This window comes from Neopelma chrysocephalum, unplaced genomic scaffold, assembly GCF_003984885.1.
Source record: "Neopelma chrysocephalum unplaced genomic scaffold, ASM398488v2 Primary Assembly neopelma1_23, whole genome shotgun sequence".
In the NCBI taxonomy this organism is placed as follows: Eukaryota; Metazoa; Chordata; class Aves; order Passeriformes; family Pipridae; genus Neopelma; species Neopelma chrysocephalum.
The window spans coordinates 22297635-22325406 of NW_020897691.1; the positions used below are offsets into that span (position 1 = coordinate 22297635).

At 39.1% G+C, this 27772-nt stretch overlaps 1 protein-coding gene across 3 annotated transcripts in view; it reads right to left on the bottom strand.

Annotated features, from left to right (window-relative positions):
* Nucleotides 1-27772, bottom strand: part of ARFGEF3 (ARFGEF family member 3) — a 90704-nt gene that overhangs the window by 50785 nt on the left and 12147 nt on the right. For all 3 annotated transcript variants that reach the window (XM_027690007.1, XM_027690000.1, XM_027689995.1), the window contains exons 3-5: nt 19917-19998; nt 16490-16621; nt 187-255 (exon numbers count right to left, since the gene is read on the bottom strand). In XM_027690007.1, the coding sequence (XP_027545808.1) occupies nt 187-255; nt 16490-16621; nt 19917-19998 (283 nt within the window). The remainder of the gene's footprint in view (nt 1-186; nt 256-16489; nt 16622-19916; nt 19999-27772) is intronic.

Genomic DNA, 27772 nt, shown 5'->3' on the forward strand with positions numbered 1-27772 from the left:
TCCATTTCCAAAAGTGCCTTCCCATGCAAGCCTGTCAAACCTGCCCAACTTGCAACTATTTCTTCATACTAGAGAATGGTAGTTATGTTTTGGACTGATTTAATTCCACGTTATGTAAGGAAGTCATGCTGTAGGTAGTGGGGAAAAGTTAAGAGACACAAGCAACAGTATGACAGAGGCACTTACCTCAGCAATCTTCAACACTGAACTCCCATTCAGTTCAAATGTAGAGGTATATGTTATACAGAGCAGGACCTTGCAAAAAAAGAGAGAGAGGAAGGAAAAAAATTAAGTTTCATTGGTTATTGCCTCCCTTTCCCACCCATGTGCCGCAGCTCCTTTCAATTTTTAGAGCAGGCATCAGAAGCTACTTAGCACCATGTATTACTGGGATAGAGGAGATCCACCTGAGATGCTGCATCTATTGGCCCCAGAGGTAATACCCAATGGATTACTTATTGCTGTCTCCTACATATGACCACCAAAGAAAGATAATCCGGTGTGAAAGACAATCAACCCTGGCCTTGAGTCAGAATCCATTCATATTTTAACCACAAGTTTTGCATGATTTATAATCAGTCCTTTAATTTATTTCTATTAGTATAACGAAGAAGGAAAAATGCCTACAAGTAATTACTTAAGAGGCACAGATAGATATGTATTATGTGAGACAAGCCACTAATTATTTCCTGACATGAGGATTTCCCAGCATAGGATATTTCCAGTAAGTGTATTATAGTAATTTGATAATGAGCATCCAAAAAACAATTCATAAGTCCCAATTAATGAGGGGAGGCTTGTCCTGTCTTGAACTCAGCAGGAGGAATAAGAACTAAAAGCCCCATCTGACACCTTACTTCAAAGAGAAGGAGAGTGAGAATGTGATGTCATCTACCACATCTGGTGGGGCAACGTGGTGAGAGCTGCGGTGAGATGCGTTTAGTATCTGGAGATGTCCTCCCCATCTCCCTTCCTCCCTTTCAATCCCTCCTCCCTCACAGAAGACAGAGAGTCTGAGCTACTGTTCTCTCTCCTTCAAAGCATAAAATTTACCCTGTGCCAGAATTTATGTTTTGCTTGGTATGAAATAGTATGAGTTCCCTGGGATAAGTGTACCAGCAAATACCAATCACATTAACACTAATGTTTTGGTCCCTACAACTTCTCAGCCCCTAAAAACTACTGTTCTCTGCTTCACAAGGAAATTAGGGCCATCAGATAAGTTAGCATTACTGATTGTTAGCTACAAGCAAAGTACAGAAGAACCTGTCCATGGATGAGCGTGACATGTTCCTGGAAAAAGACATAAATAACCTTCTTTGCATTTTGAGAGTCAGACTGAAAAGTTTCTGCACACTGAAATGCACAACACCTTTAAAAATATTTTTCTCATCAGAAAAAAACATATTTCACTAAAGGATGTCACGCCTTACTCCAAGGTTGTTCGGGTTTTTTTGTTTGATTGTTTGCTTCATTTTGTAAATAAAATACCAGTCAGGAGCTTGATTCTATTATTATAGAAGATGATTTTACTATAAAAAGTGTTCCCAGGAAACCATTGTGTAATGGCAATTTTACAGCTGTCTGTATATGTTATCTTGCCTTGACTCTCAGTCTTTCATAAAAATAAGCCAAATAGTTTGGATAAATACTAGAGGTAATGGCAATAAAAAAGGACACACTACTCTTCAGAAGTACAATAGTCCTGCACTAGAAACTCTTTTTTAGATATTTAGCATTTACCTTTACAGCAAAGCAAACTTTCTGAGCCGAGTTTCTTCTCCGTGGTTTCTCTTTTCTTTGAAATGGGCAAAATGGATTTTCTCATCTTAAAAGTGTTACACAGCCTACCTCAGCATTGCAAGGAGAGATATGAGCTACAGAACACCTGAACTTTCCAGAGAAATAAATCTAATTCTAACAACAAATGATTAAGAATGCTGTGCTTTGTATTTCTTGATATGAACTCCACAAATTTCTCTGCAATCCATATAATTTACTGGTACATGGACAAGTACCAGTGAGAAGGAACTGTGATACGTCTTTTCCTGTCAACAGAGCAAATTCTACAGAATAACAGAAGAGTAAACAGTCAATTATAATAACTCTCAATAATTTCATTTCATTAATAAGTACATAAGTTATAAGGGCTGTTATTTTCATTTGCTGCTCAGTACATACCTGCAAAATTTAAAACTACAAAGCCAAACAATTTCTTTTGGCATTAACTGGATTCTAAGCTACTGGCCAGCCTCACAGTCAGCTGTTGGGCCTCACTTTCTCAGCTGTTAATTAACCTGAAATTTTATTGATGTTTCTAATAGCTGTGAGAGCTCAACAGCTGGCTAAAAAATATATTCATTACTTCAGGAAAAAAACTGTGATTTATACTTTCCAGACACTGCTGTGTAAAACATAGGTGTAGAACACATTTCAGAAACCCAGAGACAGACAACTCTCACCTCTTCACTGACAAATCTCTTCTTACCATGCTGAGAGCCGCAATGGACAGCCAGGTGTATGACTAATCTTATCCAGTGGTTTGTGTGTCCTGAATTTCCCTACTTATAAAACCTCATTTGCTTAATGGAATTTTCTGCTCTCTCGTCCCATCTTGGCTTTGTAGAGTGTGCTATTATCTAATGCTTTCCAGAGATCAAAACCTGGAAGTCAATATACTACAAAACATGGAAGTACACCAGTTTAGCCATTCTTTTAAGCCCTTGCTCTTCCAAATCTCTTCTTCCCCTCCTTTTAAGCCCTTGCTCTTCCAAATCTCTTCTTCCCCTCCTTTTTTTTTTTTTAATTTAATTCCTCTCCTTTATAGAGCTGAATTCTGAAAAGTTTGCACATATATATATATATATATATATATATGCCTAATCCTTTCTGTCACAAATGCCAAAAATCTGCAAGTAACAGGTGAATCAAAGAAAGGTCAAATATCAAGTGCAGTGAGGAAGCGATGATCAAAACCTTGCTATGAAACAAAAGGGAAATTCAGCAAAAAGACTACTAAGTTTTGATTGCTACTTTTTGCAAAAAATAAGATCTGGGAACCTATTAGCTAGAGAAAAGGCATATGATCTGATGTAATCAAATGACAGAAGCAAAGTTTATCACCCAGTATATTCTCAGCTTGCCCCACTGCTATGGTGTTCCCTCACAAGTCATTTGTAAGTTCTGAAACATGGTCTCTGACCAACACACAAAACTGCTCTTAGCTATGATTCCCATCAGCACTGCTGCAGGGCTCATTTACAGTCTTGGCAATGATCCAGACACTTGCACATTTTCCCATTTATGTGGAACAAACAGGAAGACAGCAGGCTTCTCTTTTAAATTACAGGATGAAAAATGGGATTAAAACCAAACAAACAAAACCAAACTTAATCATTCAGATCCACTAAGAACACTGAGTCTCCAGACAGTATATCCCACAGGCTGCTTAACTACTCATGACACTAACTCAAACAGTCTGTATTTAAAAAAAAAACTAAAGAAAAGAAAGATAGGCTTTCGTGGGCAATGACATTTTGGTTTTGACACCAGTTGTAAGGAAAGCAAAAACAAAACTACAAAGCAATTCCTAGAAACTATAAAGCAATTCCAGTATAAAACAAAATTGAAAATCAGTTTTTACTGATTGGTGAGGACTCTAAACTACATTTTGTTCCTTTTTCTTTTTTTTTAAAGAAGGAATTTATATGACTGTAGAGGTAGTTTCAAAGTCACATAACCCCCAGGATTTTTTACTTGGCTTGCATTATCTTGCAAATGCCTGGATGAGATCATATTTCCATAAATGGCTTATCCATAATGAAAGTATTTATTTTAATTACTTTCAAAGCTCTGACTGTCATGGAACAAGAAATACAATTCCTACTCCCTGGAGTCCCAGAGTACCAACTATAGTATAAAAACCATATGCATAGGTAATTTTCACAATAAGTAGAAACAAAACCAAAAAACCCTGCTTCTGATGCCACAGTGAAGGTGAATCGGCACAAAATGTAGAAGATTTGAATCAGAATGTAATTAAACTGACATTACAATATCCATCCTGTACCATGTGCTCTAGGATGATCCTGCTTGAGCAGGGAGGTTGGGCCAGATGACCCTCTGTCGTCCCTTCCAACCTGAACCATTCTGTGATTCTGTGTGATCCCATATTTTAAGAGAGATTAAGTGTTCAAGGCCAGGTTGGACAGGGCTTTGAGCCACTTGGTCTAGTGGACGGTGTCCCTGCTCATGGCAGGGTCATTGGAACCAGATGAGCTTTCAGGTCCCTTCCAATTTAAACTATTCTATGATTCTATGATCTCTCGAAAAGGGAAAAAGAGGGAATGTTTTTAGATTGTAAGGCTGCCAAGCGTTGCTAACTAAGCTCCCCAAGTGCTTTGCACATACTTGTAATATAAAGCAATTGTCGCAATGAAGAGCTTATGGAGGAGGCACATCAAACACTGTGTTGTACATAAGAAAGCAAGTAGTATCCCCAAGAAAGAGAGAAAAGGTATAAAACTTAACAATTTACAAACAAAACAATTTTGCAGCCACCTCTAATTCCTTTGTGGGATTCATAAGAGAAGCCTTTCCTGATTTACTTTACTTGCAGGCTTGTAAACTTGGATACAATGTGTCACAGGGTGATTGTCAAATCCTGCCCCTTAGAGGAAAAACTCTAACAGAAGACAAGGCAGGACTACTATCTCATTCAGTAGTTTGACATTTAAAGCAGTCATCCAGTATTTCTGCAAAAGTTTGGATGGGAAATGTCCTCCTATTGTCAGAATAACTGGAAACCTGCCCGTGTTGCACTCTTTGGCCTTGAAGGAAAACAAGGGCAGGAGAAACAAATGTATTAATGAAGTCATGTACACTGTGTCACCATGTATCCCTGTACAAAACATCAGATTTTAATAATAAAGAGAGAGTGTGTCTCCTATGAATTAGTAAACCCATAAATGCTGCTCAGCATTATGAACGCATCAGGGCTTCAGACATAAGGACTGTATTTGGTACAGGAGCACCTCACATATCATCAGTAGTGACAAGCTGAATGCTCTGAGAAGACAATGCCCATTTAGTTCACTGGACTAAAACAGAATTGCTGCTGAACACTGTTCATGGTGGTATGAAACCAAGTGAAACTCCTGCTCATGTAGTACAGTTGTAGAAGGGAAAGAAATTATTTAAGGCTTAATCGATACTTCAAAGTTCTTTACAACACTTGACAGGAGCTTTTATCTTTAGAATTATAGCAACTAAAGGCAGGGAAAATTAAAGAAAAAGGCTGACTAGCAGCACTAGGATGGCATTTCCCCCTTTACAGCCTATTTAGGTATACTGCATTACTTTATGAATTAGAATATACAAATCTCAGTAAAACAAAACTGAAAAAGGACACATACCAAACTGAAAAATACCAACAAAAACTTTAAAGAGTTCCCCAATAAAAATGAAGTTATTATAATAAAATAATGCATAATGCATATTATAATAATAAAAATGCATCTGTTATCAAAATTATTCAGAAGTATGTCAACACATGGATGTAAGTAAACACAGAGCCGCCAAGGAAAAAAAGACCGGGTATATCCACGGGGTGGAAAATTCTGACATTTATTCTTGACAACAAGAGATTTTTTTGGGCAGGGGAGAGGGAAGACAACTCCCTTGCCCTCAGATACATGGAAGGTTCCACCAAAACTGTATCAGGGACATGTTCTGTGTGGCACTGTACGTTAGAACAGCAGATTTAAATTTACTGTTTCAAGTCACTAGATTAACTGGCAAGAAGTTAGCCTGAAGACAACCTAAGAAGTGGGGTTGCACAGGCTGTTTGGCCGGCCAGAAGATTTCACCCTATCCCAGACCATATCCCAATCTGATCCAGTAAAGTGATATTAAAAAGCCAGATAAGCTGGTTTTGTGGTTGCAACACCAACCACTATGCCACATGAAGTTTTGGTATCTTTCTCCTCTCTCACAAAAGACACATGTGAGGAGCTCCAGGGAAGAGGACTCGAGGAGTTGGCTGGCAGTGTCAGAACAGCTTATTAGAACACAAGTTTTCTCCTCAGCTGCCCCAGGACCAGACAGTATTAACTGCTGTAGTGTCAGTGGCCCTCATCATGGGAAGCTCATAAGCAGAGAAGGTCTAATCTGGGTGCATCTGTGCACAGCTGTGGCACATCTGGATGTGTATAATACACACATAATATATGTGTATAATTACACACAAAAGCTATGGCAAGTGACCATTCAATGCCACTGTTGTGCGGACAATTTGGCTGGCAGAACTTGGCACTGTCACCACCAGTAACCATTAATGTCTGGCAGCAGGGAAAAGATTAAAAGGCAATATATGAAAGTTAAAGATTTTCTATATTTGGGTTTGTGAATATACAATGTCTTTCCAATTAACTTTCTTAATGGTTAACTGATCTCTAGGTTCTTGGTATGTGTCTAAGATTAAAGGAAGTCTGTAAGAACTTCCATTCTGGACAGGTGTGAAAGTACACTTTCCAGAGCTAGGGACTTGCTACTTTTTATGCTGATGCCAGTGGTTTTGATTATGCCACACCAGTTCCAATGTGACAGAACGAGCACCTTCTCTATCTGAAAACACCTTCATAACCTCATAGCACTGAGACAGCTAAAAGTTTTGCATTGGAATTTCTTCAAGCAAGAAACTAAGCCTACTTTTCTATCCTGTAAATCTTTCAAGAGACATGACCAGCCCTCTGCTTAGACTTTTAAAAGCTACATGTCTGCCCAAACCCACAGAGGTTGTTCAGGGATATGAATTCAAGCACAGAAAGGTACTGAGAAAAAGCTGGATCCTGGAGAGAGGCTTGATTTTTGAGACACTGCATTCACTACTGACTGGCTTAGGCAGTTCCCACCCAGTATTCATTTGGCCACATTCAGGACATTACCATTGTCATTCTTTTCATAGAATCATAGAATCATAGAATCAACCAGGTTGGAAGGGACCTCTGAGATCATCAAGTCCAACCCTTGATCCACTACCGCCGTGGTTACTAAACCATGGTACTAAGTGCCACATTCAGTCTCATCTTAAAAACCTCCAGGGACGGAGAATCTGTCACTTCCTTTTGCATCCCTTTAGGAGAAAGCTCAGCTATTTAACTTAAGACTGGTTTCTGCTACAGTGACCAGGCACCTAAAAACCAAAGGAGTTCTTTAATCACAGAACTAGGTATTTATCATAGTTCTAATTAACTTGGGAAAGGATGAGCTTATCTTGAAGCACACAAGGTAGGTCACTTAATCCATTGGAATTAACCTGGTTACTTATAACTAAGCACATGAATAAAATAACTTTTAAAAATAACCAGAAAAAATGAGAGAAGCAAACCCCAGAGAATCTGATTTTGTAGTTGGCCCACATTACAGCAACTTAATTTATGAAAAGGCTAAGCACTAAGAACTCTATTTAGCATTCCTTAGCAGGACTGATATTAGAAAAGGATCTTATTTGCATGACATTGTGCAAGTCTTTACAGAATCCTCTCTTTAACAGAGTTGATGCTAACACACCTTCGAATTATGGACTGGAAAAAAAAATCAGTTATTGCTTATAAAAGCTCATATCAGGCACCACTGTTACAAGAACTAATGTACATTCAGGCGAAACTTTGTTCTACAAATCTTCAGCATTTTTATTTTTTTTCCTCATTAATACAGATTTTAAACCAGCTCAGGATTAAAACATGCAATTAAAGTTGCATAATGGTTTTTATTTTTTACTTTATTTAAAATATAGTCCATCTCTGCTTAGAACATGATTGGACTGAAATTTATATTGCAAGTAATGTTGAAAAATGTTTGCATTAATGCAGTGCATAAAATACACTGAGGGGATAAAATGGTCTCTTATTCCAAAATTCTATATTAACTAAAATACATAGATTTACAGCAAGTATCAGCAATTGGATTGCTTATTCCCATCCTGATAATAACAGTCTTCCTTTTCGATTTCCGTTTAGCAGTTATATTTTTACTGCTGCACCAATGAATTTTTGTTTTTAATGGGCAGAGAAATCACTGTCTTTACTCCTATATAAAACTATTATACATGCCATGCCTCAAAGGGGCTGCATAGGGAACAACATAGTTTACATATACCTTTAAATCCAAGTTGTTTCAGTCCATTCTCCTCCTCTATTTGATTTTACAGTTCAGGACAAAGCAGAACAGTTGAAAATTATATTCTACTAACCAACCTGTATGTGGAAGGATATATTTCACAAATATTAACCTTAAAACAATGAGAACATATATATATCTGCAAGAGTTTATCACAGTGATCAGCTCATTTACTAGTATTCAAGAAAAAGCTGCAGAATACAATCATCCACAAAGGCTGGGATTTTGCAGTTGCATTCTGCCAACATTTTGGATCAGTTTGGAACAACTTTTCAAATGCATAATATAAGTTATTCTTTGTGATGGAAGGCAAAAGACCAGCTCAACAGCAACAAAGTTCCTGATAAGTTTCCGAACAAGTTAACCATAAGTTTTGCTTGGTTGCTCAAGCACAATCCAACTTAATTTAATATTTGCATCAGATCAGGACTACCTCCCTGAACCTGTAACAATGTGGATGTGCAGAACCTAAAACAGGTCAACTATAATTGTTAAAAAAACTAAGAACAAAAAAAAAACCCAAAACCAACACAAAACCCACCAAAACAAACAAACAAAAAACCTTTCTACAACTCCTTGTAGATCTTCACTAGTGACCTTTTCAAGTTACTAATTTGACACCATAACTGGGGCCTTATCAATTAGTCACTACAGAAAATAAATTAATAAAAAGTAGGATATGACTCTCAGCACTTTGCATCTTTAAACCATTGTGGTAGCAATCTTGGAAATTTATAATACCCAACCTAAAGACAGTCTGTCCTTACACAAACTACGTTTAACCATAGAACTCTAATTCAGATTTCAGTTCTGAATATATCTGAAATGAAAATCGAAATCACAAAAAGAGCTATCTACTATTATTATTGGAGAGTTCCCAAATGCTGTATTAATGGATCAGAGGCAAAGATAAAAGATTGCCTTGACATAGCAGATTTAACAATGGTTCATTAAATCTTATTCATAGATTAAAAAAAACTTCTGGCTGACTCCTCACTGAAAGCCTACAGAAGAAAAATCATTAAAATTTTGCCCATCAGCAAGAAGTACACCTAATCCACTAACAAATGCAATTTGGAGTCACTGGGAATAAATTAACCTTTACTAAATGAAATAGCTGTTCACCATGGATAATAGATAAATAACCAGAACTAGAAGAGTCTTCTCTCTCTCAAGCCACTCTGGAAGATTATTTTTTGGCTTCAAAACAATCCTCAAGTCTATTCAAAACCCACTACAAGTAGAGTAGCTGCAACTCAACTGTGTGAAGTCTTCTCAGAGGTAATAAGAAACAACACTTGCAAGCTCCACTGACAGAAACATAGTATATATTCATAACATGTCCAGCATATCATAACCCCATCAATTAAAATAGTGAAATAAAGCAAAAATATTTGAAAACCCATCAAATCAGAAAACTGGAGTTTCATTCACGAAAGGTCATTATTCTCTTTCATGCTTGAAAATTTCAGTCTTGCAAGCAGTAAATTTCTTGGGAAATCTGGGCAAACAGAACTGACATGCACTGAACTACATGACAAAGTTTTATCTGGGACTGAAGAAAACAAAAGGATGCAGTAGAAAGGGAAATTTTAAATGACCAATCATGCCCTTTTTTTTAAGAACAACCTGCTTACTGTTAGTTTCCATTACATTACAGTGTATCTGGTTTCTCTGGAGAACTTATTTCTGTGTGAGGACTCATCTACTAATTTGCAATTATTCATTAAACTTGTTTTTGTTGTTATTTGAGAAAAATGTTCTCACAGATAGAGAGGAATGGCATTATTAAGAAAGTTGTCAGCTTATAAATGAAAGGGACCATAACATTAGTGAGAATAAAGGAAAAAGAAAAAAAAAAGAAAAAAAACCTCCAAACAAACAGTCTCTGTTGTTTTGGATTCCTTCGATACTATCTACTTCCTTCATATTTGATTTCATCTGCTTTGCTGCCACAGTTACGTTCAAAGCTGAATTCCAGTTTTTCCAGGAGCCTTTCCAGAAGGAAATGTATTTTAGGGTCAGGGTTACTGATAAAAAATTACCGAAAAATCAAAGTGAGAAAAAAAAATTCACAGAATTGTTGAGGTTGGAAGGGACTGCAGTGCAGAGACTTAGCTATAGATTAGTTTCCTAGTTTCCTTTTCCACTGCTGATCTGACAATATCTGATAGTGCTTTTGCCAATACTATATGTGTTCCTACAAGCAAAGGTCTAACAGCATGAAGCAGAAGTACTTCAGCCATTTTAAAAACATCTGAAACCAGAATTTAAAAGCATCAAGCCAGGGAAAAAAAAATCAGAATCCCCTGAATCCACAGTCAAACCCAAATGCATGATATTAATGCTCAATCCAGAAATCGTCCCCTTTCTTCTGCAGACTGTCTATTTGCTTGTCAGTCTAGTGCTTAAGGTCAACAAAATGTCCCACTCATCAACATGAGATATAGCCTTGCATTTCACTCAATTGTAACATGGCACCATGTCACACAACAAAATTCTTCCCACTTCTGGGCCAGTCATATTGCATGACTGTGTTCATCTAAGGAAAGTGCTAAATTACTGTCCCCCTGATTTTTTCTATACATCTGTAACTCTATAAATAAAGCAGTGAGTCACTTTGGTATCTCACTGATAAAACACTGAATTTGATTAGTGATCAATATATCTCTTTCCCCATGAGTATTATAATGAAAATATACCAGTATAAATATTTAGATTATTCTGTTTGAAACTGCAGTTAAGCTATTGATGTATTACAAGAAGAACATCAGCAAGGTACTGTATGATTGTGCGATTTTCCCTTCCATTGATACATTCAGTTGAGCATAGTAAAAACACAAAATGGTAATACATATATTAGAAGGCTCCTCAGTCTGACAGCAAAGTATCATGGCAACAGCAAAGGAGAATACTGAAGTGGCCTTGTGTCAGATACACTGTTCCCTCTGGTCGCACCTTCTGGATTTTCTGGTTTCTCAGTATCTTGTAATATAAATTAAAGCACCTAAATAACCTCAGTTTAGTCCCCAGTTTGGAAATACTAATAAATTTCTGCCATAAAACACATCAGAGGTACAGAGAAAACACACGTGGTATAGAATACACACACCACATAGTCATTGAGGTATTATAAAGAAATATTTGACTCAGCAGTTAAATAACATGCAAGTCTGAATGCGAAATTTATATACACCAAACAGTTTGCTCTGGCGTGTGGCAAATCAAATCCAGTTAGTACACCTGTGTTTGTAATAGGTGCCTATTCATGTCGAAGAGAAACCACAGCCCTTCCCTCTTCCTCACTGAAAATACCACTCCCTTCTTTTGGGCATAAAAGTGCTGTTGACATAAGAATCACACAGGGCTTAGTAATAATAAGGGTGTCCTACAAGAAAAATATAAACAAGGATGTCACAGTATCATTTCTACTCTGGAAATCCGAGAGGAGAATTTCCCCACATAACTATTCTATTTGAAACCTCTAAGAGAAAGGCGCAATCCACAACTGGTATTTTAGAAGAACTAGAGATACTGACAGCAGTCCCTAACCTGGAATTTAGTTTAATATTTGCTTATTACAAAAAGTAAAATTCCACTTTAAATCAAAGTTCATAAAAACGGTAAGAGGTACCTCACCTAACACAGTGGAGAGAGATATTGTGAGAGGGGAAGGCTTTGAGTTCTTCTTGACAACTGCATTTGGGTAGTATAAATCTTCCCTGGTTGCCCAGGATGCACGCCAGCACAGTCCCCAGCCCTGGCCCTTAAGTCTGAACACTGCTGGCATGCTGGTTTTGTGATCCTCCAGTCTGGGAATCTGTCAAGCATGCCATGATACTCATCCTTAAAAATAAAGAGAATTTGGTACCCAGCCATAAATTAGTCAGTGCCCTTCCACTTTTACAATAGTGGCCTAAACTGTTTGCTTTTCTCAGTGCCAGAAGAGGTCCAGCTAGCACTTATCTCCATTTATTTACAACAACCATTACAACTACTCTATTCCATTGCTGTCTACTGCTGGCCCTTTATAATAATATTTATCAGGTTCCAAAAGTGTGTCAAGCAAGGCAACTAATCGCACTTACACTGTCGTAGGGTACCTGTCGTGAAGTCTTGGTCCGAAGGGGGAAGAAAGACACACAAGACACACTAGGACGGTGAGACAAAGAGATGTCTGCCTGCTCAGCGCAGCAGGTAGCCTTTATTGAGCTTGCTAACTTCTACTTTCCCACACACACAACATAAACATATTCCCACAAAAACACCCAGGAATTTAACACCTGCACATTATCAAACAGCTTTGGCCTTGTACTGCCTAACACCCAAGGCTGTATCTATGGGAACATGCGATTAGCCTTACTTTTCTCAAGGGAAAGGCCTGACACCCTGCAAAACTTCAAGCTCCTCTACTTCCAGGGGGCTCGGGGGTTCTATGGGCCTGCCATCTCCCCCCACATTACACCTCTCTCCTGTGTTGTCCCTTCCACTGCCAATTCCAACTTGCAGCAATTTGAATGTAAAAAGCTTTACAGAATGCTCTCCTCAGCCAATCAAATCCTTCCACATCTCCATCTGTAATACACGTGGGTGACAACAAACCATTAAAATAAATATTAAAAATATTTGTTTTGGATAGTATGTGAAGTGTGACTTTCTGGTGTACTCTTACTGGGAATAACAGGAGATATTCTGGATAGGATTAAAAAAAAAAACCCAAACACACAAATTTAAGTGATTTAGGAGCTTACATACCAGCAAATTGCAGTGAAGTACTACTACACATCTACTTTCACATTGATTTTGCATTAATAAAGTCTTCTGTGTAACTTTTGATGGTTGCACTCTTAATACCTGTGAGATTGGTACAACTGTGCAGCAAGTCGCAAAGAACTAGGCCAGTATCACATCTGATCCAGTTTCACACAAACTTCCTCACACTCAGGAGTGTCTAATATCTATCTGCACTAGATAAAGGTATATTTAATCTCATCCAGATGGAATAACACAGCCTGATGTACAATCATATGCTGCCTTGAGGACACATTTTAGCAGATTCAAGGATATAAACACATTGCTGAGACCAGCTGCTAGAAAACTCCCCGAAGGCTTTAGCATTCATCAGGCCTGCATTAGTTACAACATTTTCAAGTGTTGCAATGGTATCTGTAACCTTCAGGTTACAATGTAAAGAGATGTCCGTTGATTTGACTTTCAGGCAAGGCTCAAATTCACCGTCTCTGAATTTTAATTGTCCTGATTACAATATGTTTGGGTCCTCTGCTTTCTTCAAATATTTAAGTCAATAGAATTTTCCTTTGTTCTCAGGACGTAAAGTTGTAGCCTGATTTTACCAGGCATGTATTTCATTGTGCTTTTAGCCAGAAAATATTTGTACATCAAGATTTCACTCAGTGAAATTATGTTCCCTTTTCTCTTTTGTGCCCAAACAGAAACTGAATGGGTTTTTCTAATTTAAAAAAAAAAAAAAAAAAAAAAAAGGAAAAAAGAAGTGTACATAAATACAATGTTTTGGCTTGGGTTTTCTGTGGTTTAAAGTTTTGAGAGTTTCTTGGTTCCTTTTTTTTTTTTGGCTTCTCACATATTGTCATGGTTTCAGCAGGCCCAAAATCCAATTCTGATTCCTAGCCCCCCACCCACATCTCAACCCCATGTGAGATGGGTTTTCCAGACAAAAACACGAGACTCAATATGGGGGGAAGGAATATATTACAAAGACTATACACGTGAATAAATACTATAATACATTACAAACAATCTTAATTCTATATCTATCTCTACCATGACAATAATATTTACAATGGGCCAAATCTCTTCTCCCTCCAAATAAAAGTCCAGGAGAGAAGAAGAAGAAAAGACCCCTTCCAGTCTGTGAGCAGCAGGTCTTCCTCTCTAGGCAGCAGGCTCTCTTCTTCTCTTCCACCAGAAACAGTTGCTGGCTCTCTGCCAGCACACACGAGGGAGGTTTCCAAGTCTCTCTCGGCCCCCGTCTCTAAACAAGGGGTCTTTCCATGGGCTGCGTAACCCCAGACACGGCCGCTACACCATGGTCATATCACGAAGCACCGGGGTCTTCGTGACGGTCTGGTATCTTCAGGGGAAATCAAGCCCCTGTGCAGAGCTCCCATGCTCTGCCTCAAAGATGGCTGCCAGCTTCTCTGAAGCTGGAGCAGGGGGGGCCAAGGTCACCCCCCACACACACACATTCCTTCGGCCGTCTTGGCTTATCTCTCAGGAGGCCATGAGCTTCCTAGCTCCTCTCAGCAGTGCATACTGCACTTTAGGACTCCTCTCAGTCCACCACCCCCTCCTCTTTCTCGGAGGGGTTTCTAGCGAGTTTGGGGGTTTTGGTTTATCCAGTTCTTACCCCGCGAAACTCTGTTCCTGCTGCTGGCTTGGTTCTCTTGTCCTGTTGCTGCTTTTCCTTCTCCTCAGACACCTCTGTGTCTGCCTTAGCTGCATACCGGCTTGTGTTGCTCCTTTTGGTCCTTATCAGTTGGCTCTTTGCCACTGCTCTTCGGACGCTGCTGTGTCTACTGCTGCTCCGTCTGCTCCCAGCGTCTCCCAAGGCTGCCTACCGGGAGAAATTCTCCCAGCTCTTAGCCACAGGCACTCAGCCCAGTTCTGAGTCCCTGCAGCCCCCCAACCGGGGGCTGGGGGGGCAGAGGCCCCCAAGGGGCCAGAGCCCCTTCTCCTCGTGGCCTCTACAACATGGCCACCTCTTCTTCTCCCCACAAGAACCACTGCTTCCTTTTCGGTCTCCAGAGATATGTTTATATTTTGCAGGAGCACTGATTGGTCAAGCCCCAAGGGTCACCACCCCCTGGGGGTTACCACTTTCTTAGTTTCAGGGGGAAAACCTGGTTCAAACCACTACACATATTAAGACAATTTGAGAAGATAGGTTCTCATAACTGTAGCAAAATACAGTGCTCACATTCTTAGTGTAGGGGCAATTTCTGACAGATGTATGCCAGGACTTTCAAATAAACAGTATGCATGCAGATATTGAATGTGCAACACTCAAGAATGTAAAAAAAGCAACTTGCAAAAAATTAATGCATAGCAAGAGACCTGTTGGTTCAGTACCGCTAATTCTTAACTCTTCCCCTTTCCCACTTCAGAGACAAAAGAGGCAGGAAAGAGGTATGCTGGGTTAGGAATGTAGATCTGGGTGTCATAGTTAAACCTGTACACAGAAGCCAGCTCCATAAAACAGGTAACAGTCCACTCAAACACTCCCTTTTTTCTGCTGCTAGGCTCACCCTTCTGCATGTTATGACACTGTGGGCATATTCCACCCAGGTAGTCACCTCAAGTGCTAAAGAGTACAACTAGTAGAGAGCAGTTCCAGAGTGTATAACATATATTCATTTGAACAAAAACGTCACATCCAAGAAACAAAACAGCTAGTCTATGTACTTAGAAGTAAAGAATGGTCAAGGAGTAGATCCAAATATATCACTCAGTTCTAGGTATTATGAACATGCAAAAAGGACCAGCAGGTTCATTCCAAAATGGTTTTCAACTGATGATCAGCTATAGCAAACAAATCTTGCTGTACAAAGTTTACACTCAAACATCTGAGAACTGTCCACCATCACCTTGCTTCACACAAATACTACAGTATTTGGAAGTCACTTTTTTATTACAGTACTGGCAAGTCATACAACCAACCCAATGACAGAGTAGGAAATTTGACATCACCTCCAATCCAAAACAATACCTCCTGGCAGCTGAGCTTCCTAACAGGCATACAGGAGAATGCTAAAGCATTTCTAGAAATAGAAGTTTTCCCTGAGTTTACAAAACAATTATTTCCCTTATGCACTGGTCCAGTGACATTTTGGTGCTTAAACAAATTGTGCTTCATCATTAGCATTTTACAAAGAGAAAATATAGCTAACAAATTACAAAGCACCTACGCGCACAGAATACAAAATTACAAGCCTGCACAGCCCACCTCATGACCACTAAAGCTCAATAACAAACTTACAGATCTGCAAGTCATTTATCTGTGCACTCCCATGGAACAGATTGATTATCCTGTTTCAGTTTGCTAAAATTGGAACCATCAGTGTACTGACTCTTAATATAAACTATCTCCTATTTAATCAGGGAAACACAAATGAAGTAGAAATGAAACCAGCCAACATCTGCCACCAGGAAGAAGGGAATCAAATACCGTCCTAAAATGAAGATTTCCACGGCAACAGCTAATTTATTTGCTAACCCCAGCATTCATTTATGCCACCTCTGTTGCAACCACTGATGTGTGTGAAACACTAACCTTCATCACTTCAACTTGCAGGTCTTCATTGAGTGAAGGAGTCACTTTGACGGCATTCAGCATCTGATTAAGCAACTGTTTCTCATCTGAGTCTGTTTCCACGGATATAAACCTCTCATCAGACAGCAGCTTCTGCAGAGAGAAAATGGCAATGTACAGGTTGAGACAAAACTGCCTCTGCCCAATTCTTCCGTAAACTACTGTAACTAACTTATTAGTGCTTGGTACTACAGTGGTAAGGTTTTTACGTAAAAATTTTAAATGGAGCCAATAATATAAAATGCAAAAATACAGCAAAACTGGGAGACGTGCCATGAAGCAGGGGTTTGTCAACATCTTTTGAGTCAGTTGCCATTCCGGTACATCTTTCCCCATCCTATTTCACCAGTGTCCAGAAGAAAGTGGACATCAGTAACAGATAAATTACTGCAAGTAATGCCCTCAGCAAAACATCTCAACATTTTAGAAGTGGGGAGAGAGTGGAACCTTTGCAGCTCCTCAAACCTTAAAACAACAAAAAGCCCCACTCGGGCTAGTATTCTGACATCAAACTAGTGCTATCGGATCCCCTGCCCAGCAGGTGACAGAGTCACCTATTGTCCCAATCATTCCAATAGGGTACAGGGTAAAGCACAGTGAAAGTGGCACTTTCGATCATGAACAAGATGTGTTTTGCATCATTCAGAAGTTGGTTAATAATGGATACAATCAAGTCCTTAAAAGGAAGGATACTGTGAGCAAGCGACTAACACAAACATACACAGGAGTGTGTTCAGTACAGACTGAATGAACTTCTGACTGAATATTTTAGACCAATCAGATTTGCTTTGCCTTGAAAAAGCCAGTATCTGAGCAACTATCAGCATGGTCAGTGGCACTACTTCCTTGGAGTTCTACTAGAAATGCTTCTTCTATTTAGTCTATAACCACCTTTATGGGTGCCTCAATAGTGGCAGGCATCCTGCAGTAGACATACCCACTCAAGGTTTTTTGCCAGTTCCCATCTTAGAAACTCCCATGACAGAGCAAAACTACCTTGTCTTAGATCCCAGGAACACAACCTTGCTGTGTCCCAGTGCAGACTTTGTGCAGCCCACTTCACCCTTTACATTTTGCATGACTTTTGTACTGATGCTCCTTCTCAGCTTCAACTCTGTAGCACATTTCACTGGTTCATTCCTTCTTACTTTCTATGCTTGTACTGGTTTTGGCTGGAATAGTTAATTTTCCTCATAGGATCTCACAGAGTGCTGTTCTGGATATGTGACCAAAACAGCATTGAAAACACACTCATGTTTTGCTATTGCTGAGCAGAGCTTAGACAGTATCTGTTTCTCAGACTGGCTGCCCAGGAAGTAGGCTGGGGATGCAGAAGAGTTTGGCAGGGGATACAGCTGGGACAGCTGACCCCAACATGACCAAAGGGATATCCCATACCTTATGACACCATGCTCAGCAACAACAGCTGGGGAAAAAAGGAGGAAGTGGAGAAGACAGGGACATTCAGAGTTATGGCATTTGTCTTATGAAGTAACTATGAGGCTTAATGGAGCCCTGCTTTCCTGGAGATGGCTGAACACCTGCTGGTCCATGGGAAGAAGTGAATGAATTCCATATACGCTTTTGCTTGTGCATGCAGCTTTGCTTTCCCTATTAAACTTCATCTTAGCTCACAAGTTCTCTCACTTTTTGCCTTTTGATTCTCTCTCCCATTTCCGTGCAAGGGAGAGAGTGAGTGGCTGGGTTTGGAACTGTCAGCCACAGTTAACCTACAACAATGTTTTAAAGAATTTCCCACATATCAGTACATCAAGCGTTTTAGCGCTGTACTGCCTCATGAGATTTAACTCAAACTGCAGTGAAAATAATGGGGTTTTCTATATAAAGGAGAATGTTTAGTTCAGTATGGGAGATATGGAGCTATTGGAGAGAGTCCAGGGAAGGGCTGCTAAGATGACAAAGGAACTGGAGCGTCTCTCTTATGAGGAAAGGCTGAGAGCTGGAACTATTTAGCCTGGAGAAGAGAAGGCTCAAAGAGGATACAATCGCCATATATAAATATCTGAAGGGGGGTTGCAAAGAGAACAGAATAGGATATTCTCAGTGGTGCCCAGTGACAGGGCAAGAACCCAGGCACAAACTGGAACACAGAAGGTTTCCTCCAAACATCAGAAAACAATTTACTGTAAGGGTGATCAAGCACAGGCTGCTCAGCAAGGTTGTGGAGTCTCCATCCCTGGAGACATTCAAAAGCCATGTGGACACAAACTTGGGCAACAGCTCTAGATGACCCTATCTGAGCAGCAGAATTGAACCAGATAACTTCCAGAGGTCCCTGCTAACTTCCACTATCCTGTGACCTACCTGGGTAAATTTAAGTTGTACTTAATCTCATTTTTGTCTTTTATCCTATTTTTAACGTATCTCCCTATCATCGGTTGTGTGGTTTGCTTTTCTGCCCTTCATAAAACTTTACGTATCATAAATGCAGATGAAGGACTGTATTGTTGCCTGGATTACCTTTATAGACCTCTAGATAGGAGGTAACATTCTTATTTAACTGTTACCATACTGAAAATTCGCAACTCTGCAATTCCAGAACTCAAGTGTTACATGTAGCAATTTAGAAGAGTAAAAAGATGAAATTTATCCTCACTGAGTGTTCCCCAGGAAGTTACACTACAACACACAGTGGGTCACTTGTAATTCTTCCACTATTCTTTGCTGATCATGAGTTTGCAAAGCTCTTCTAACAGGCATACCCACACTAGTACAACAACAGACATATTTTTATTTAAGTCCCACTTTTCACTTTAAAAGCAACCTCCATTCCCCACTTGTCATATAGCTGAAACGCAGGGCACAGGATGTCAGAGTGGGACCAGAGTACTATGCTGCAAGAAGGTGATATATATCTTCTGGAAAAGCCAATAATTACTGAAACCCTTAAAAAACCACCATTTTCCTTAGCCAGAGCCTTCTAGAACCACTACAACCATTATGTGCCCCAATATGGGGCACGGACTAACCAAATATCTGACACCTTATATGCTGGATTAAATGAATTTGAGTGATCCACTTACATCCTTATACTCACTTCCAATCAAAGAAAACAGCAAGTCTTGACTCAGCTTAGTTTCTTAAGATGCTTAACAGTGGCAAGCTTACTGAGACTAGCAGAGGGACACACAAGGAAGAGTACATCTACATTTCAAAGTTAAAATCCAGGAACTCCTACCTATCTGCAAACATTTTTAGCTTCAGCCCTTACTTGCATCCTAATCTCTGAACACCATTACAGAAACATGAACATTACTGTTAGATCAACATGAGGATAGACACCTTTTCTGTCCTATTTTTCAAGAGAAAAGTCTAGCTTTCCTTAACATCCACTGCCTGTCAACACATCCCCACTCTAAAGCCATACCTGCATCCCTGCTAGAGCCTGTTGGGCCAGCTTCATGCTCTTGGATTCCAGAGCCAGTTGAAGAGGAAGAAGACACTTCTCCCTGAGGAAAATTAAAAAAAAAAAAATGAGAGGGAAAAATGGAACTAAAAGTGGTATTCAAGTAACATACTAGAAAGGCTGTATCACTTTCGGTAAGATCACACTTGCATACAGTAATCAAAGATAATTTCGCAACTCCATTAAAAGCTGGCATGTTTCTTCACACACTGTTAAGAATGGTCTTTCAACTGAAATTTCACAAAACACAACTGTTAGCCCTCTGTGTGCATACATGAATGTGCAAAGCATAAAGATGGTACTGATTCACAACTCACTAGTGGTCTTTCAACCCAGCGTGTTGAGCGTTACACTTCAGTCACTTACCTTCTGTTTAATATTCAAGTTTCCAGAAAAGTGGTTTCATAATCCACCTTCTATGAGCTGAGTTTTAGTCTATGGCTTGCTCTACAGTACAGTACGCCCTGTTGTGTTAGCTCCCTCCAGCTATAAATGGTGTAGACAAAAGCAAATGGATACTAACAAGCTTGGTTTACACTTGAATTGTTTTACAATTGGTTTACACTTGTTTTTGACTCAGTGCTCAGATACTAAATTTATTTAATTTATTAATTTAAACACAGCCTGGAACTGTGACTTCTCTCTTTACTCCTTGCTCCTTATCAGAGAAGGGCTGCAGCATCTGATGGACATGTAATAACCACAAACCCTTTAAGCAAATGCTGCTAGTTGGCAGGAAACTCATTCCTGATCAGATGCTCAGCCTATGTCCAACTGCAGCTCCCTGAAGATTTGCACTTTATTAGGTTACATATCATAACAGGCACTTATCTGTACATAGAGTCTATTTTTCACATTTGTGTAGACATATTTGCTTATGGTAAACTATTTGTGCCAGCTCTTAAGAGTCTCAGTACTCCAAATGTCTGCATTGAAGTTGTCTTAAGGGAGGATTAGGCTGGATATTAGAAAAGGTTCTTCACCCAGAAGGTGGTTGGGCACTGGAACAGGCTCCCCAAAGAAGCAGTCACAGCACTGAGCCTGAGAGAGTCCAAGAAGCATTTGGACAATACTCTTGGGCACATGATGTGACTCTTGGGGATGGTCCTGTGCAGAGCCAGGAGCTGGACTTGATGATCCTTGTGGGTCCCTTCTAACTTGGCATATTCTGTGATTGCACCCCAAGGAGCCCTTTGGGAATTACATTAATTTCCTCTCCATGAAGACAATTGTGTGCAAGGTAAGAAGAAAACAATTAGTTGAGACTCTTCTTACCCAACTGGAAATTCTTCCTTCATAACTAGCTAAGGAGAAACCCTAGGGTAGAGCAATAGTGATTACTGGAGTTTCAGAGCCATTGTCAAAGCTACCTAAAGTCACACACAGTCTGCCCATAACCTACTAACCTCACTCCAAAACAGTAAGTCTACAACCTGAACCTTCTTTTTAAAAACATTTAAATGGAGATTACCAAACACTGGCCATTTCACCTTTGGGGAACCCACCTTGTAACTCATTCAGTGGATCCTGGTTTGCAGAGGGGACTGATTTTCCATTCCAAAAACCAACTCTATTTTCAGTTTGTTCAGTTGTTATTCCTTTGTCTCCATCTTTCCCCAAAAAACCACAAATCACAAGCTACCCCAAGGGGCACAAATCTGCTATTTGCTCTTTGAAATGCAACCTCTTTCTTTAATGATAAATTAAAGACTTGAAAGTCACAAGCACGGCTCAGTTAAGCAATATAGCAAGCTTCTGTACTTGGAAAAGATTCTTGAGAATCTGCAGGTCTTAATTTTTACCTTCTTTGCAGGTTATGGCAACTTGTAAAAGGCCATTTGGCATAACACTACGGGAATCTTTTAAAAAGAAACATGAATACTAAAGAACTTGAAGTAGACTACATGTATATCTTAAAATAGGTTTCTAACTAAAAGGTAAACATTTGCTCCATGAGATATTCTGAGAAATAGGCAGGCGCAAAGCCTAATTTTTGCAGAAGCTCCTTTCTTGAATGTTTCTGGAATCAATTCAACTAGAAGGACTCTTGAAACCTGTGAGCTTAGCATCCAAACCAGCCTGAATTACAGAACATCTAGGAGATATTTCCTGTAAGAGTGTCATACAATCCAGACCTGCAGAAACTGCCAAAACATCTGCTTCGGAGTTCAGATAGCAGTCCTCTAGCCAGTACAGAGCTGGCTACCACCTATATATCTAATGCCAGCTTTGCTTGGACCTAAGAACATATACAGCCTGCAGGTAAACTGTGATAGCAAGGTGCCACAGAAATACATCTCTAATCCACAAATCACCTTTAAGTGTAAACTTTTACATTGTGACTTTGACATATTTCCTCTTTTAAAAAAATTTTCACTATCACCCTGTAGGGGAGAACTCACACTTGAAATTAGTAGATCAACAGACGCCAAAACAAGGCACCTTTGCATTAACCAGTACTCAATCATCCAGACACAGACAGGAAAAAAAAAGAAGGAAAAAAATCATAACAGTGTATATACTAACTGCAGGGATGCTAAAAGCAGATGATTATTTAGACCTCTATCTCTTCAGGGTTGAAAACCACTTTTCTTTTAGGCTTTCTGTAGATTGATGCAACAGCATATAAACATTTTGGGCATTATTAATACAGAAAAAACTTATTCTCAGATTAAAGTGGATGGAGACTGGGAGGAGAGGGGAAAAGGAAGGCAAAAGTTACTGGAGTGGATCCAGTTCAGTTTCACTATAATGAAGACAGGTGGGAGCTCCTATGGCTTATGTGTAGCTACCCTGCACATCAGCATGTTGCCTACCATCTGTCATCACATACTGCAATGAGCAGAGAACAATGAGAGCCTTGAAATATGTCCCAAAATGAAGAATAAAAAATTATAAACAGGAGAATGGAAATTAGAACAGATTCAATTAGACGAACTTCCCATCCTTGCTAAAAATGTTAAACTGAAAATCTAATTAAGGTTGCTGTAGAATGTGTTCCCACTGTATTCTTGGAGAAAATGAATTGTCATTGTGTCATTTCCTGTTCTTGTTACACACTCAGACAATTAAACCTTTAGCATTTCCATGCTAGAACTATAAAACACCTGCAGAGATACCTTAGAATGTTTGATTAGCTTGAGCACCTTCCACACTTCAGTTTAACCTGCCATTTAAAAGCATCATCTGATAGCATGAGAATACAGAAGGACATGGTAGACAATTCTCAGGAGAATGGGAGAGAATGATGTAAATTCAGTCAGTCCCTTCTAAGGTCTACCACTAAAAAACTGGATTGAATAAGGACACACAAGAGAGAATGCAGACCAGAATTTGGCCTCAGAGTGCAGTGAAGTAAGGGACTGAGGTTTCCTCTTATACCTTACAGCTGTTTTACAATTCCACCCTGTTTTGAGTGCTCCCACACCATGGGATCTCATTGCTTACTGCACCGTCTGCCGTTCTATACTGTTAAGTTACAATTCATTGAGGTTTTGTAATGCTACACATGTAAGACATTCTACATAAGTGAAGTTCTCAGATTAAGCTGGTGCACAACAATATACTTCAAAACACGTTTAAGAATGTTTTCCATTTACATAACGTACAGAAACTAGTTGCACACTGGAACTCTTAAATTGCACTCAAGTGTGGACATACAGTTTTAGGCACAAATGCCAACTTAACCCTGAATGAGATGAGTCAAATACAACACAGAGGGAGGATGAAAATAAGGGAGAACCTTTGACTTACAGAAGGGGAAGCTACCTGCCTAGGGTCAAGCAAAAAGCTCAGAGACAGAACCAAGTGTGTAATCCAAGATCAGGCTGTGCTTCCTGACCTACCCACTCCATGACTGTCAACTTCGCAAATGGCAGAATGAATCATGAGAATAAATAAATAATAAATAGCCTTTATATTCAGCACGCTAGGTTACAATGACCTTTCTAGTTGTCTGAGTTTGCCGTGGCTCATCAACCCTACCACTTTCCTTGCAGGTCTGGAACAAGGGGTGCTATGACACGTCAGCCAAAACAGACTGCCAAAAAGGTCAGAGAAAGACAGATTACTATTTGTAAGTAGAAAGATCATAAAAAATCTTTCTATTCTAATTGTAGTGAAGAAAGCCTTTAGTGAGCAGAGAATAATGGCTCATTAATTCATTCTCATTATAAAAACTGTAATGAAAATAGGAAATGGCCCAATCTTAACTCCTTCTTGTTAGTGCCCGGAACACAGTCTCACAACCTACCTTTGGCTCCTTGACTTAGGGAAGGGGGCACTATAAATGAGACATTTTTCCCTTCATGCAAATGGTGATAACCATTTTATTTTTAATCCCATTTCTGAAAATTAAAGATTAAAAATAAGACATGTCTCTGCATTATCTTCCCGTTGAAAAGTACATAGGCGAAGCAAAATTCAGAACTCCAGGGCCTTATCAACATGCAATTTGCGTACTGTAGAGTAATTCACAACCCAGTCAAAGAACAGATAAGAATTTAATTAGGTGCTGTTGCCATTTTCTGATACACTGTTTGTTAGGCGGGATAACAGTCACAGTCAGAGTAACATCTATGATTGAACAGAGCTTCTCCATCTTGGCTGCTTAAAATGAACAGAGTAGTACAGTGTAACCTTATTAGCCTCACTTACTCAAGAAGAGAGTTGGCCCATGATGAAAAATAAATGGTAGAGATGAATTCTCAGAATTCTGGAGGGACCTATAGCTGTTACCCTTAAATAAACCAAACAGAAGCAAACGCTGTCCTTACACAAAAGGGGATGATAATTTACGTAAAACAAATTCCAGTGCTGTATATATGAACACACATATGTATAAAAGTAGAAACTTCCTGTGCGAGCTTAGAGAACACTGATAAAAGATTCCACCAACAACTTTATGGTTTATAATAGAAGTACTTAAAACCTAGAGGAGGAATAGTAAATAAATATATCCTTTTTCAAGCAACAGCTCTTCGAGAAGAAGGGAAATTTTAAGTCCTTGCTTGCATTCTAGAGAAATTATTGATTTCATCTACTAGGGAAATATGACAAGAGTACAAATAGTATCAAAGTTAAGCTCAAAGAGAGGTTTGGAGTCCACAGTGCATAAATATAGGGCAAGTTCTCCTGCCTCCACCATGCAGGAAGTCAAACTAGATGACAACACACCACTCCAGTACTAAAATTTGTGCCTCTGTGCAAGTACAAGTTTGTCATTAGTACTTATCCTATTGCTCTAATAGGTCTCTAAAAGACAAAATCTGAAGACTTCCAGTTAGAAACCTCCTTTTCAAGAAAAAAAACCAACAAACCAACAATAAATTATCTTTATGAAGCTGTACCATTACAAGACGGTCATGCACATTAGACAACTTGTTACAGTGCTACATAAGAATGAACAAGCACTCAGTGTTGCAGTTTACAGGTCCTGAAAAAAAAAAACAGTTGGGAGACTGTTGTCATACTATGTAGATATAAATGCTTACTTGCTTCATCAGAGCCAGGATTTTACTCCAGTTACTCACAGGCATAGAGACACTTGTGTGCATGTTTCCCACATCAAGAGATTTGCCTCTCACGTAATCAGGTGAGGTTCCACATTTACTAATAAGTAAAATTATAATTTCTAGCTGAAAGCATTTTCATTTTTCTGTCTCACCACTTGCATCTTATTTTTTTTAAATCTCATTCTTTTCTTGCCTACAGAGTAAAAAAGCTCTTTGCTTTTATCCAGTTACAATGGAAGGCTTCTTTTCATCTGACTTGAGGTTAACTCTCCTTTCCATATCCAATTCTCTCACCTCAGCTGCTGACATCAGCTCTCTCTTGGAGTTCCCTCCAAGTCAGTATTTAATTTTTCCTTCCTCTTTGTTTTATGTATTCCCTCTTCCCTTCAATCTATTTGCTTTTCATATCAAGACACAAAGTAATCACTTCATTCAACACTTATTCAAACCTGCCTTTGGAGGGAAGTATATGAGTTGCTTAGCAGAGGATGTTTAACGACACAGTGAAAAGGAAGCGAAGAATAATGCCTAAATGTTTTTCAAACAGTTTCTTAGCTAGAATTTTAATAATTTTTTTCAACCTGGAATATTGAACGGCACTGCAGTTTAAAACTGCTTGTTATTAAAGCAGTGAGACAATGGCATTACTAATCTTTTTTATTTACATACTTTCCAAGATAAATGGATTTGCCATTACAGAAGAAGCACAGCTCTACTTATGGAAAAGCAAACGAGCAATTTAATCTTCCAGTCAACCTCATGCAGCCACGATCACAAAATTCATACAATTGTAATTAAGTAGCTCAGCACAGTCACTCAGCTGGAGAGCGCTTCTAAGGTCATTTGTTTCCTTGCTATACTGGCTAATAACATCTTGATTTCAACACAAAGTTCCTAGATAGGAGCCTGACAGTGTTGTCAAGATGAAAACAAAAAAGAACAAAACAAAAAATATAAGCACAAGGTGTGCCTTTACTTGAGAAGAGAGGAAGAGAGACAACAAAAGATTCTACACAATATTAAATAGACAAGGCCAAAATAATAATCAGATGCTGCCAGTCTCCAAAGCTCCCCTCTCTCTGATACGTTATCATCACTCTCCCTAGAACCACCCTTACAGACTTTTGCCCTTTGTGCACAAGGTATCACAGTAACTCTGCTCTTAAGGAATTTGATGACATGTAAACCTTACAAGATCTTAATTATATAGCAATCTGTATCCTGCAGGTGATTTTCTTTATTATAATTTGAAGTACACCATGAAGATGAGGTGAGAAGCAGAGTATCCATCCTTAGTGTACACCTCCTGCCTTTAAGTAGAGGACATGCTGGACTGGCTCAGCCTACAATTTTGAAAGCTTATCAAACTAGTCCACGAAACTTCTCTTCCCTCTAGTTGGTAAACTGGGAAAGGAAGCTAAGGATTTTTCCCTGAAAATAACAAATAAAGTGTCTTACGAAAATTAAAATTCCAGCAGGAGAAGTTTTACAATGCTGGGTCTAGGTAGAACTGAGGGAACGGAAAAGAGACATAGAGATACTAGAGCATAGAGAACTTGCACATTACCGTATTTTCTCCATCACAGTTGGATGGCCTACAGCGAGTTACAGAAGTTTGACGAAGAAATGGGAGAATGAGATACATTTCTGGTTATTACTGGTTACATTTTGAAGATCAATGCTGCAATCTGCAATGCCATTCAACTTTCACAGCAGTTCAATGCTAAATCTTGATAGACCTAAGGCATGGTTGTTGAAAATATCCCCACATTTGCAATGTATTACGTAATTTTATATTCACTGCACCTCAGCATATTCAATTTCTTAAGCAAACAAACATTCAAGGAAATGAAAGGTAGTGAATTTCCTGCAGCTTTGTTACTTTTCATGGAATGTAAATAAAAGAAATGTCAGAAATGACTTATTATTCCCACTAACCCTTTCATTTTCAAAAAAAAGAAAAGTCATGACTTGCACAGCATCACACAAAGACCACAGCAGAGTAAAGCATCATTTAGCAGGAAAACAGTCCTTTCAGTTTCAGTGCCCCTTTTCTTCCATCCCCTGGTTCCTGCCTGCCCCCCCCAACAATATTTCATTCTCTAAGGCAATTATCAACAGCCTCATGATGTTCTCATTTTCTTCTCCTCTGCAAGCACTAAAAGTAATCAAATGTTTAAAGCAAAGACACACACTGCTATCCCATTATCATCCTCAGGGCAATATTTCAGTTGCATTTGTTGTTAGAAGTTAGACAAACAGCTAAAACTACGGCTGCTCTCATCCTTGGCCCCACTCAGATGC